We start from the raw sequence: 13,602 nt of genomic DNA, 5'->3' as shown, positions 1-13,602 counted from the left end.
AGACCCATCCGGGACTGCATACCTCCAACTGCCATACGAAAGCTCGCATTACGAGGTTTTTTTGCAGTGAGATGACTGAAACTAACCTCCTTTGCCACATCAGGGGAGGAAGGTATTAGTCCGTGCTCCAGTGCACCAGGCTCAAGAACCAACTCCGGAGGAAGTTGCATTGAGGGGCTCACCTATTCCACACCTGGATTGCATGCCTGCCATCTGTAGCCTTGCTTCTGAAGAGCCCCCCCCCCGAGAATGCAACCCACACTGAGCAGCAGACAGCAAACGGCAATAGCGGCTTCCTTCAGAACGGCCAAGTGCTGCCTTTCTGGAACACGGCGGCCCGGCCTATCGGTAGGTATAGCAACCTGGTCGCTTTCTCTTTCTGGTCACCCACCAAATCCCCTCTGTGGCAGTCCACCCACAAACATGCCTGTTACAAAACAGTCATTGGTTAAAAAAACCCAACAACAAACCCCACGGGTGTCGTTAACCGGGGAGGGGGGGAGAGGCTTAAGCCCCCTCGACTCTATTCCTGCTGCGTGTGAAGACGTGTGCACAGACACAGGGGTGTAGGTACACAGGTGCTTTACATGCACACGCATCGACAGGACGTAGTGGCCTCAGTCGTGCTCCGGCAACTGTGGCTTGCCAGGTGCCCCCCCCCAAGTGTGGCTAACCCATCGGTCACACGCAACAGCAAGAAAAGGGGGGGGGGAAGGAAGCATTACACGGACGGAAGTTCATCAGCCAAAAAGATCAGGGAGTCCTGCCCACAGCTAACTCGACGCAGAACACCCCTTCGATCTCTGCCTGGAGATCTAGCTGCCCGGAGATCAGAAGGGGTGGTAGGAGATTCGTTCAGAAACTTCAGACCTCCCTCCTGACCCGTTGTGGTTTTTCTCTCTGCCACCCCTCTCAACATCGGAGAGGGAGCTTGAGCACCATGCTTATTGGGGGAGTGGAACACAGGCGGTAAAACAGTACATGAGGACACAATTACCCTTTTACCCTTCTTGCCAGCACTGAGTGCTCAGGAGAGTTCGCGCACGGCGGAAAGAGGTGGCAAAGGGGCCTGTCACAAGTTAGGCTGCAGGAGGAGGACCGTACTTTAAGCCGCACTAGATGACGTATCCCCTGCAAGTAGACCGGCCCAGCAGGTAGTAGGCTGGCTAGAGCCTCTCTCCTTGATGTGCCGTTTTTACAAGCAGAGTGACTTTGTTTTTCAACGTGAGTGAATGTTTTGTTTTGTTTTGAAATGGCAGCCAATCGGTACAGTCCCTGTTACCAGCTCAAGACTTTTATCAACGTGTTCTGCTGCACGTGTGGATCAGGCCTAACTTGGTCCATCAAGGTAGATAGGAATCTGTACACTTCGCGAATGCCTGGTTGGTACGAGGTGCATTTTAGACAAAGCGTCTCCGTGACGGCTTTGGCTAAGAGAGGGGGCTGGAACACTCCAAGCTCCCTACCAAAGCCTACTGAGATGCGCAAGTAAACACAATTGTGTTCTAGATCTGGAAAAGTTGGACACACATCCATGCAGTATGGAAAAACTAACCTGTCCTGCCACCCTTTCCTAATCTGGAAGGCAGCAATGTTGGGGCACCTTAAAAAAAGCTTTTCTACTGGCCTGAAGTGAGTAGGCAGAATCATTACTCTGTATGTGTGTGTGTCCTGCACAAGCCCTAGCCACTCCCACCAGCGTACTATGGGTGGCTGTTTGGAGGGCCAAGAGCAGAGGTTCCACTTCTGAAAATGGCCCTTTGGAGGGCCTTTCAGGGTTTTGTTTGGAATCTTTTAAAGTGCTCCCTGTAATAGAAACCAAGGAAAGATGCCCTCCCCCCTCCATGCCCTGCAGTGGAAGGGGGATTTCTGCAAGACGGCAGCTGGTAATGCTAGCGGGTGCTTAGCATTTATCATCTGTGTTTTTTAAAAAAAACAACCTACTGACTTTTGAAATGCACTTTTGGAAAACGAAAAGCCATTTCCTATGAATGGATCGGTCTTTGGGCCTTCAGAATACACTTGAGTGGTCACCCATGCAGAAAAGTGATCCTTTCCTTGCAATCCGCAAGCTGTTTGAAGAAAAAGCTGCGTTCTGAAATGCACCTGAATTTCTGCTCCCCCTTGGCTCTCGGTATTCCATTAGCAATGATTTTCCCCCCTCCCCAAAACTTCAGGAGTTTTTGAAAGAAAATAAAAATAAAGTGTTCACAGTGGTATAACCCAACGATTTACACAGACGGTACTGAGGAAATCCCACGCCGAGATGCGGCTTCTGGAATGAGGATTTGGGATGGAGTGAAGAGGAATTCTCCCCTGCCGACAAGGAGACTTTTCGAGGCGATGCTTGGAATCCGCGGGAGAGTGCTGGAGGTTTCCAGACACTGGGATGAGTTTGGGGAGCCAGGAGGTGGGGTTTGGGGAGCCAGGAGGTGGCCTCGAGCAAAGTGCACCTTCCGGAGTGTTCTGTCCTGGGAGCAGATCCGCAGTGCGCGTGGCAGGGAAGAGGCCTCAGGAGCCCCTGCCTGGAATGTCGCGTGAAGAGAAAGAAGTCGAAGACGAGCGGTCGGCCATCCAACGTCACTGTGGTTGCGGGAGGGGACCATTTCCAGCAGGTCTACCCTGGCCTTTTCACATTTAATGGGTTTCGATTACCACTGGCTCGTAAACTCCAGATGAGACCCTGCGTGAGTAATTAAAAAAGAAGTGGGGGGGGGAGAGGAGGAGACAATCATTTTGTGCTTGCGGCTCCCACTCTGAAGAGCATCAACGCAACACTAAAATTGAGACTATAAACCAATCTATTAAAAATAACTAACCTGGACTGAAATCAAACCTAAGAAAGGTTTTTTTTGGGGGGGGGTGGGGAGGGAAGAAGAGGGGAGAGGAAGAAAAGAAGGAGACAAACAAACAAACACTGCTTTAATAGAATGTATTTTTTTGTTAGATTAGAAGGGTGTTAACATGCTGGCAACTATAGGATTGTGCACAGTGAAAGAGCCGTAGAATCACAGAGTTGGAAGGGGCCTTAGAGGCCATATAGTCCAACCCCCTTGCTCAATGCAGGATCAGCCTAGAGCACCCCTGACAAGTGTTTGTCCAGCTGCTGGTAAAAGACTGCCAGGGAGGGGGGAGCTCACCACCTCCCCAGGCAGCTGATTCCACTCTTGCGCAACTCTGACTGTAAAAACGTTTTTCCTGATATCCAGCCGGTACCTTCCCACCCTGAATTTAAACCCATTACCGCGAGTCCTCTCCTTTGCTGCCCCTGCCCTCCTCTAAGTGAGCCAGAGGCCTACAGAATTGTGCCGCAGCATCACTTTCACCTCACCGTCGCCTGACCCCTCATCTTCTCCCTGCTCCTCAATCTTTCCCATGTATTGCCCAAGTCTCCTCCCTACGCGCTCTGGGTTAGAACACCCGAAGTTCTGGGTTGGTGCAACCCTGCCACGTGGAATAACGGCGGGAGCATCTTCACTATGGACTTGGCCCAGGCTCACGCTTTGGAAGGCATCTGCCGGTACCTGTTAGCAAGCTGAATCCCGCTCAGCGTCGTCGTGCCGTCTCTGCTCACAAACAGCCGCAGGTTGCTATCTGTAAAGAAACGGGAGAGAGAGGCTGAGGAACAGAACCAGAGAACAAGCATCCCCCGGGAAGCCCTCCCCCCAGGCTACCTGACACTGTGCTGAGCGCAGAGAAATAGTCTCACTTTAGCCTGCACAGGTACAAAACAATAAGCAGTGTCGCTTCAAGCCACAATGCCGCTGCCACCAGCACATTTTAGGAAGTACCACTGAGGCAAGGTAAAATGCCCCAAGAGAAGAGCAAGAGAGTACCAGGGAGAAAAAGGGAAGGAGGAAATGTGATGCTTGACTGGTTAGTGGTTAGAGAGGACAGGAATCTACTGGAGGGCAACGTTCCCTCTAAGCTGAGTTAGTGTGAGTTAGCTCACCATTTTTTAGCCTCCAGCTCACACATTTTTGTCTTATAGCTCACAGAAACAGAAGCTACAAGGTGGGAGCGACTCACTGAAAAGCAGCAATGAACCCTGGCACAAAGAGAAATTTAGGTTGGCAGTTAAAACTATTCTATTACAATTTCACCAAAAAAACAACCTTTCACAAACTGTCACCCAGTTAGCGCTTGTGATGATGAAGCTGGTTTGTTGGAACTGGGCTATGGAGTCAGGATCATTTCACACTGCACCAAATTGGCTTTAATAATGACTTCCTGGAAAAGACTTTAACAATATCTGGCCTGAAAATTTGAATTCAAGGGTACATAGACGCACAATAGAAGTCCTTCTAGATGCAGCCAAAACAGCAATAGCATTGTACTGGAAGGAGAAAGAGGCACCCTCAGTAGAAATATGGTATAAGAAACTTTGGACTCATTACTTAATGGATGCAGTCTCCAACAAACTAAATTGCATGTCACAAAACCCAATAAAGTCTAATTTCATAGAGAAATGGTACCCAGTGCTAGATTATCTGTCACAAAAACAATTTATCTCATCTGATTGGTCTCAATATCACAAATGGATATAAGATTAATGCAATGTCCAGTTCCGCAAATTCTCATACTTACTTACTTATATCATCTCCACTAGCTCTAATATTTCCTTTTCTTTCTTCTCTTTCTTACCGCTCCAATAGTTCGGGATGCTTCCTAATGTTCCTATCAAGTTTACGCTAAGTCTGTTATCTTTCTACTGAAATCATATTCGGAAGTGTGTTGAGTAATGTATTGTAATTCTTTGAACATGTTATAACGTTGTACATACGCAGGAACTATTTACAGGATGTGAATGTAATTGGAAAATTAATTGTTCACTGTTTGAAGTGTTAGAATTGTTAAAAATTGAAAAAATAAATTAAAAAAAAAAAAAGCTACGTGAAAATTCTAGCAGAATATAGGATGAATTATAGTCCAGGTGAAACAGACAGATGAAATTTAAGTTGACCAGGAGCATATGTAATGAGAAATACTAATGGATATATACGATAGAGAGAAGGTAGAAATCAAGTAATTAATTAAACAATTTGATCAATGGAAAGATATCAGTTACAGTAAAGATTTGGGGTATCTTGGTGGTGGGTGTTATGTGTGTATTTGTCTTGTAAGTTTGAAAAACCTAATAAAGATATATTATAAATAAAGGAAGGATGGCTCCAGAGCAATGTTCCCTCTGAGCTGAGTTAGGGTGAGCTAGCGCACAGTTTTTTAGCCTGCAGCTCACACATTTTTATCTTAGCTCAGGAAGGATGGCTCCAGAGCAAACTAGCTTATGCAGTAGCCAAACTGCTTGGTCACAACTTTAATGCCAGTAGCTCACAAAGTAGAATTTTTGCTCACAAGACTCAACAGCTTAGAGGGAACATTGCTCCAGAGCAAACTAATTTATTCAGTAGCCAACTGGCTCACAAAGTAGAATTCTTGCTCACAAGACTTTACAGCTTAGAGGGAGCATTGCTGGAGGGACACTGATACGTGGAAACTGGACAAGCCCCCCACTTGAGAGAGAGAAACGTGCCCATGGAGGCTGAATTTGAGGGGCTACCATCACCTACGTAACCACCATAAATTTATCCCTAAAACTGGGCACACACAGACCCAACATATACTGGGGGCAATGTTCTGTGCTGGAGTACAATCAGGTAGCTAGACTTACATTCTTAAGTATTAATATCACAATTGCTCCACAAGGGAGAGCCAAAGAGGCTTACAATACAAAAAACACAATGTAAAGAAACAAGCGGGAGAACGTTTTTTTAAAAGGGGGGGCTTCTGACTGCAAAGGAGGCATTTCTCTCTGCCAGCAGATCTTCCTCCAAGCTCTGGGCTGTGGCCCTCAGGTCAAGAGCCCTTTGGCTCATTCCTCTGGGCCAACACAGGCTAGCAAAGGTTACCTGCAATAAAGGGGTGGGGCAGAGACTCAGCGACGAGGGCTGGCAGCAGCTGGCTGGCATTCCGAATTGGTTGCATCAAGACACCAATGGCATGGTGTCTTCTGTGAGCACAGATGGTTTTGCTGTTGTGCCACATTTGGCTACTTGCCCCATCATGCATCTTGTGACCCTTAAGGCCAACCAAAAGCACCCCTGACTCCTCAGACCACCAGGTTCAATCGGCAAAAGAGCCACAAAAGGCCCATCAGCTCAAACCTTCTGCACACTCATACAGCGCATGTTTTCCAGAAGGGATATAAAGTTTTTCTCTTGGTTGGGCTGGCTTTTCAACATCTGTGGTAAATGTCTAGTAAACTGTCATTCTGCGGTAAATTTGATTTTGACATATGAGAAGAAGGCATTTTAATATCTATGTTAAGCATTTGTGTCCTGCACCAGTCACCAACTTGGTTCTCAGGGCAGCTTATGATAAGAAGAAGAAGAAGAGAAGAGACTGGATTTATACCCCAGCCTTCACTACCCAAAGGTGTCTCAGAGTGGCTTACAAACTCCTTTCCCTCCCCCTCCCCACAACAGACACCCTGTGAGGTAGGTAGGGCTGAGAGAGCTCTGATAGAAACTGCTCTTTTTCAAGGACAGCTTTTGTCAGAACTACGGCTAGGTCATCCAGCCAGCTGCAAGTGGAGGAGTGGGGAATCAAACCTGGTTCTCCCAGATTAGAGTCCGTGCACTTAACCACTACACCAAACTGGCTCCCAAGTTCAAGGGAAGTTCAAGGGATGATAAAAACAAAACTAACCAAGCTTAATCAATATCAACCACCAGCACCCCCCCCTCCAAATCTATAAATTTGTTAAGCGGGGAGGGGAAAGGAGTTTGTAAGCCACTCTGAGACTCCTTTGGGTAGTGAAGGGTGGGGTATAAATCCAATCTCTTCTCTTCATATAATAAGAGCAGACTGCATAAGGTATCTGGGAACCAGAGAATCCAGCAGCATACAATATGCAATATAAATATATATATAATCTAGTAAGAAGGCACAAAAGACAATTGACAAGGACTTTCTGGCATAGGACTAGGGGTGTGCAAAAAAAAAAAAATCCACCTGATTTGGATTCGGCCAAATGGGGTAGAAAGACTCCTGCATGTCAATTTCGGCAGTACCAGGATTGGGGAGTCTTTTGCAGGCCGAATGTCAATTTCGGCCCCGTTATATCCTATGGGCCACTGAAGTCAATGGCGAAAACATAGGGTATATTCTGGGGGCTGGAGGGGAGGGGGTTTGAAGGAGAGGCACCAAACTCACAGGGTAGCTGCTGGAGTTTCTCCCCAAGATACCCAGCAAGTTTCAAGAACATTGGACCAGGGGGTCCAATTCTACGGGCCCCCAAACAGGTTGCCCTCATCCTCTCCACTGTTCTCTGTGGTGGGAAAAAAGTAACCGAATGCACATCCCTACATGGGACACAATGGTGGCCTTGGGCTTCACTTTTGAACAGGGGCTGGACAAGTTAATGGAGAACAGCTTTAAGAGCCACCAATCAGAATATTGAAACAGAGCCTCCATATTCACAAGCAGTACGATTCTGAACGCCCTCCCCAGAAACTGGTTTACAGAGGAGGGAATTTTCCTTCACGCCCCTCTCTGGGTTTCCCAGAAACATCTGGCCAGCCACCGTTCAGAAACAAGAGGGAAGAGATGGACCGCTGGCCTGATGTGTGTTAAAGTGAATCTGATATTCTTCGTAAGCTGCCTTTCCAGCTTTTCCACGTGATACCTGTGGAAAATCGGATGCTTCCACGAAGCCACCGGCAGGTCATGATGGTGCTGCCTTTCCCTCATTAGTGTCCTCAGCAACTGGCACTCGAATTATCCTCCAAGGATTGAGTTGTCCAGGCACACCCCTGCCTGGCCTTCCTGGGAGCCACTTTGGGGGGACCCAGCACCCCGCGAACCCCCCGAAATCCTCCAAGAAATACCTGCTGGCCTTCCGTGCAGCATCCCCACCCTGCCTGGCAGCGCCCCGAAGACACCAGGCAACCCACCTGGAGAGACGGCAGTGAGCGCCTCTTTGAGAAAGGCCCTGATGCCAGGCGTGGTGGCAGAACGGGAGGATGGGGAAGAACAAGTGTCACGGCTCCTGCTGACTATGAGCAAGTGGCTCCCGCAGAGTGCGAACAAACGGCCCCAGCAGAGGATCTAAGTGCTGCTGGGGATGAGCTCCCAATGCCGGAAACTCCCGCACCTGACAGGGCTGAGCTTCCAGAGGCTACCCCAGCAACAGCTGAGGAAGAAGCATGCCCGGACAGTTCTCCTCCTGCTTCGCCTCCACTGGTATCCCGCTTGAGAGAACAGCGCCGACGGGATATGGCAACCTGGCGGCGAGAGGCACGCGTGCGTGGCAGGCGCTCATTCAGCCCCGAGTATTAGCAGGAGCCGGGACTCGCTTGGACTCTTTTGGACTCTGGTTGCCTGACGACTCTAACGGTTTGTGCTTTGAACTTGGTTTCCCGGTTGGTTTGCTTGCCTGGCTCTTTACTTTGGACTGTACCTTGACCACCCCGCTCTTGCTTTGTGTATTGGACTTGTTTTCCGGCTAACTGGTGTGACTGGCTCCTGACCTCGGACTATATCCTAACTGCCTCGCCCCTGCCTAGCCCCGCATCGTGACAAAAAGCACATGCAGCTCGGCAGGCCTCGCCAAGTCCTGGCCTTGTTGGGGAGGTGGCAGCGTGACCGTCAGCGTGCTGGGAGGTGAGCGGGCTGCAAGAGGGGGCTGGGATGATGAGACAGTCCTGCCCCATGGAGCCGTGGGCCTGACAGATGAGGAGGGCCGGCAGGGCAACCGACGGCTGGGTCGACTGGGCCCTCAAAAGGTCCCGGCATCTCAGTGTAAGTATGGGGGTGGGGAGGAGCACCCGGCAGGGATAAAGAGGGGCAAGGTCCAGCCGGTTGAGGAGGAGACGCCTGGTGGTACCGGCACGAGGACCAGCTAGAGAGAGAAGGGCGGCCAAGACCCCAAGAGGAGGGGGTGGTGACGACGTAACCTCCCTCCTCAGCTGAGACCTCTGGTGCCCCGGGGGGATGGTCAGTGGGCCGACGGAGCCGTGGCGACGGGCAGAAGTCCAGTGGGGGCAATCTCGAAGCCTGATGGTCACTTAGCTATCATGACTGATATCTTGTTTGTGGACGTCTCCCTCCTCCAAAAGTCTTCCTCGTGCCACTTTAATGCCAGGTAAACTAGCAGCTCAGCCCTTCATCTGGCGGTAAAAGCAGTTGTCAAACTAACGGGTGGCCCCCTCATTTAACTTTGCAAATGTGAAAAAGTAGATTTCCAGCACAAGAGTGCCCCCCTCCCAATAAAAGTGCAAATGCTTTAGAATGAAAACCCCCCAAAGAAAATGCACAGTTCTACTGCAGCCCCAAACAGGAAAATCCAGAGTAAATTAGACCTATAAAGCCAGCGTAAACAGATAACATCTCTAAAGCTGGCTTAAAAGGTCTAATCTTCTGAATCTGGCCAAACAGAGTGGGAAGCTGTTTCCAGAATGGTGGTGGGTGGGGTTGCTACCAAAAAAGCCTCTTCAGCAGTGGCTACCAACCAAATAGATGACAAAAAGACAGAGGCTGCTGTCACACACACTAAACAATCCACTTTCAGTCCACTTTCAATGCACTTTCCAACTGGATTTTTACTGTGTGAACTGGCAAAATCCAATTCAAAAGTCCATCGAAAGAGGATTGAAAGTGGATTATTTAGCGTGTGTGACCACAGCCAGATACAGGCTTACAGGTGCCAGTTAGCTGCCCCTCCAGAGGGACGTTTTAAATCATGGCAGAGACCTTTAAGAGGCTCTCACTTAAACGACCCTTCTGTACTCTTCAAAGGCAGCTTTCAAACCAAGGAGGAAGAGCCTAATTGTACATCATTCTCATCTCACATAAGTCGGCTGGAAAGAGTCCCAGATCATAAAAAGCAGGGAAGGTGCACGTGAAAGACACTGCTCTTGTGATGCTGCCAGGATCCAAATGCTGAATCCCATGTGCTCTGGATGCAGAGTACCAATCCACAGGACCAGACCCTTCAACTGAAGGAACCTGGGAGTCCCCAAGGGACAGGGAACAGCTCCATTTTCAGGGGTGGTGGTGGTGGAAACAAACGAAACCTCACCTTCCATGTTGCTGACGTCTGTAAAGTCTTGACTCTGCATGATTTTCTCCACTATGTCGTCAGCATCAATCCTGGTGTCGTCCACCCATGTGGGATGACTCTCCACAGAATCCTTTTTCCTCCTGACAATGGAAGGAAGGACAGAAAAATGAACCACACACACTCTCGGCTGTCAAATGTCTCAATTTCTGCTAGGAAGGGCTGATAGTAACGGTACAGTGGTCACAGTACAGAGTTGCTTTTAACTCCCAGGTTTGTCGGTTCAGTTTTTGCATTCGAGTCTTTTTGTTTATTTGCACATTGTTGCTTGCCTTCCCAAAAAAAACCCCACTGATCACTACACATTTACCACCACAACAAAATCTAGCAACAGTTAAAATATATGCAAAACCCCAACTCCCAACCACTTACCACATCAGTAAAAAATTTTCTCTATCCCTCAGTGGTACATAAATTTATCCCATAACAGCCCTGCAGAAGAGAAGAGCTTTGCAGGCCCTTTGGCTCTACTTGCCAAATGGAGGGCACTGAAAGGGACTGGTGGCAGAGACTGAGATTTGTGCATGAGATTGTACTGGGAGAGGTAGTTCTGTAGGTATGTGGGCCCTAACTCACATGTTAAAAAGTAAGAAGCAGTACCTTAAATTGACCCCAGAAGCAAATAGACATGCACCTCTTCCAGAAATCAAAATATTTACGCTAGGTTAAAAGCGTGAGTCTGAGCAAATTCATAACCGCTTGGATCCCACATTCCTCTAGAGACTACATTCCAACTCAAGCACCATGCATTTTAGTATCTGTGAAACACTGGGGAGTTCATCATCAATTCAATTGCCCTTATTGGCATTGACACTAAATAGAGTAATATACAAAAGTTAAGGTAAGAACGAATACCAATCAAAGAGAGAGAAAAATGTTCTAAGATAGTCTAAAATCAATATAAAATAAGTCTCAATTTCATATCTCCTGAGTACAAGTTTTCATCATCGCTGTTTAGCAAATAAAGCAATTTATGTGAGTCAGGAAGCTCTATGATGCCACCAAATAGTGACAATAAAATGCGGTGTCGAATACTGGTATAGTAACGGCATTCCAATGACACGCGAGACACCGTTTCAACTGACCAGCTTGCACAGGGGCATAGTCTATTCACAAAAGGGATACCATTAAACCTCACACTGGGGAGTTGCTGGCAAGAGCAAATAAAAGGTAAAGGTAAAGGTTCCCTTGCTCGAAAGCCAGTCGAATCCGACTCTAGGGTTGCGGTGCTCATCTCCTTTTCAAAGCCGAAGAGCCAGCGCTGTCCGAAGACATTAAATCTTGACCATTTCTAATGGAAGAAGTAGGACTGCATCTCTAGGGAACGAATCAGTTCTACTTATTTCAGTCAAAACTGCTTGACCAAAGCAGATGCCCCCGCTGGGCAATACTACTACTACTACTACTACTACTACTAATAATAATAATAATAATAATAATATAATATACTTTATTGCCATTGTACATAGTACAACGAAATTAAAGGTGCAATCATTCAGTCATCTACAACCATACTCATACACTCACACAACCATTCACAACCATCCCATAACTCCCTTAAAGTTCACATTGCAACTTAAAACCACCAATGTCACCCAAACTGTAGCATTTAAAGCAATAATAGCTCTCGAATAAAAACTATTTTTTAATCTCTTTATCCTTGTTTTAATTGTCCTATATCTTCTACCCGAAGGCAGCAGTTCAAATAGGGAATGTTCAGGGTGTGACAAATCCTGAACTATACAATTCCTCCAGGAACGGGAGAGGGCAGCCAATAATCTTCTGGGCTGTGGTGATAACTCTCTGGAGTGCTTTCCTATCCACAGCCGTACAACTGGCAAACCAGGCACAGACGCAGTATGTTAAAATGCTCTCTATTGAGCAACGATAGAAGGACATCAGTATTTTCTCACTCAAGTTATTTTTCTCTAAAAGTCTGAGAAAAAAGGGCCTCTGCTGGGCCTTCTTCACCAGAGCAGTGGTGTTAGCGCTCCAGGTCAAGTTTTGCTCAATAATCACTCCCAAAAACTTAAAAGTAGCCACCCTCTCCACACGTTCTCCACCAATAAACAGTGTTCAATCGAACTGCTTACAAACATAACACAGATGGCAGGGCACTCCCTTAGAAGAGGCGCACCCCTTTGGTTTTACACAGGGAAGGAATGTCTCTGCACAAGATGCTCCATGCGAGGCTCTTCTAGCTGTTCACAATTCATCCCGGAGAACCCCACACTGTTAAAATTATGGTCATCAGGGATATGTACCATGCAGTGTTTAAGCTTCATACATTTGCCTGCCTATTTCAAAGCCAGTCCCATAAAGGAGGCAAAGAGGCCACAGCTCAATGGCAGAGTTCGTGCTTTGCAAATGAGAGGCCAGTCCCCTCACACCTCCAATGAAAAGGGGCTTGGGCAACTGAGCTGGGGAAGCAGGCGATGCTGAGCTGGATGGAACACTGTGGTACAAGGTAGCTTTGCGTGCAGAGCCAGTGTTCCCTCTAAGCTGAGTTAGTTTCTTAGCCTCCGGCTCGCACATTTTTGCCTCGGCTCAGGAAGGAGGGCTACAGAGCAAACTGATTAATGCAGCAGCCAAATCGCTCACTCACAACTTTAACGCCAGTCGCTCACAAAGTAGGATTTTTGCTGGCTTCCGGTCGGGGAAAAATGGCGATTTGACGCACCTTGAAAGTGCAGGGGGGAGACTGGCAAGCGTCAAGACCCAAGAGGGAGATGAAATTGGAGTGATTTAAGTCTCGGAGGAGGCTTGGAACACTCTTTGATCTCCTCCCACGAAGCGGGCGTCGCGATCAACACTAGAGGAGCCTACCGGGCTGTGTATATAGCATAAAGTTGCCATTCCCAATCTCAGTGACAGAAGGGAAAAGATCGAGAACAAAGGAAACAGCTCAAAAACCAGTATAAACAAAGAAGGTAACAAAAATTAAATTTACTTACCGGAGAGGACTGAAAAACGCTAGTTGAAGTAGCCGGATAATAGATTATGAACTTTATAACTGATTGAGTGAACTTGCTTGGTTCAGAAGTGGGAGATTTGTAGCAAATTTAAGCAAAAAGAACTTTGTTTTGCATTCCTGTGGTCTATGCTGAGATAAGAGACAACGAACCGGCTGGCAGAAATCGCGAGACTGAAGGGCAAGGCGGAAGTGACGTTTCTAAAATAGACCATAAACAAGCCAGTAACCAGTTGTAGAGCGGGCAGGAGGATCAGAAGGAGAAAGGAAGAACATCAGGGGACTGGTGAGGAAGAAGGACCAGGAGAGCAGCGTTGGAGGATACTGCACCAGAAAGAGTTGGAAGCTATTCGGACTGCACCGGAAGGAGAAGAGGACCATTTGGATGAAGGACAGGAAGCTGGGCAAGAGAGGACATCTCTATATTGGAGTACCATAGAGTATAACTGCGCCTGACATTTTTAGGAGGTCCGGAACTAAAACGTTGATTAGAAGCCAAAAAAAACATTGG

The 13,602-nt window shown here is 47.7% G+C and overlaps 1 protein-coding gene across 2 annotated transcripts in view; it reads right to left on the bottom strand.

Moving 5' to 3' along the window:
- Positions 1-398: 398 nt before the first annotated feature.
- FAM102A (family with sequence similarity 102 member A) overlaps positions 399-13,602 on the bottom strand; it is an 84,778-nt gene continuing 71,574 nt past the window's right edge. For both annotated transcript variants that reach the window (XM_015420172.1, XM_015420173.1), the window contains 3 exons: positions 10,082-10,203; positions 3,525-3,594; positions 399-2,683 (listed from right to left, as the gene is read on the bottom strand). In XM_015420172.1, the coding sequence (XP_015275658.1) occupies positions 2,638-2,683; positions 3,525-3,594; positions 10,082-10,203 (238 nt within the window). In that variant the 3' untranslated portion in view covers positions 399-2,637. The remainder of the gene's footprint in view (positions 2,684-3,524; positions 3,595-10,081; positions 10,204-13,602) is intronic.

Source organism: Gekko japonicus, unplaced genomic scaffold (genome assembly GCF_001447785.1).
Source record: "Gekko japonicus isolate JY-2015 unplaced genomic scaffold, Gekko_japonicus_V1.1 scaffold102, whole genome shotgun sequence".
In the NCBI taxonomy this organism is placed as follows: Eukaryota; Metazoa; Chordata; class Lepidosauria; order Squamata; family Gekkonidae; genus Gekko; species Gekko japonicus.
The sequence above is the reverse complement of the archived record's forward strand: the minus strand, read 5'-3'. Positions and strand labels throughout refer to the sequence as shown.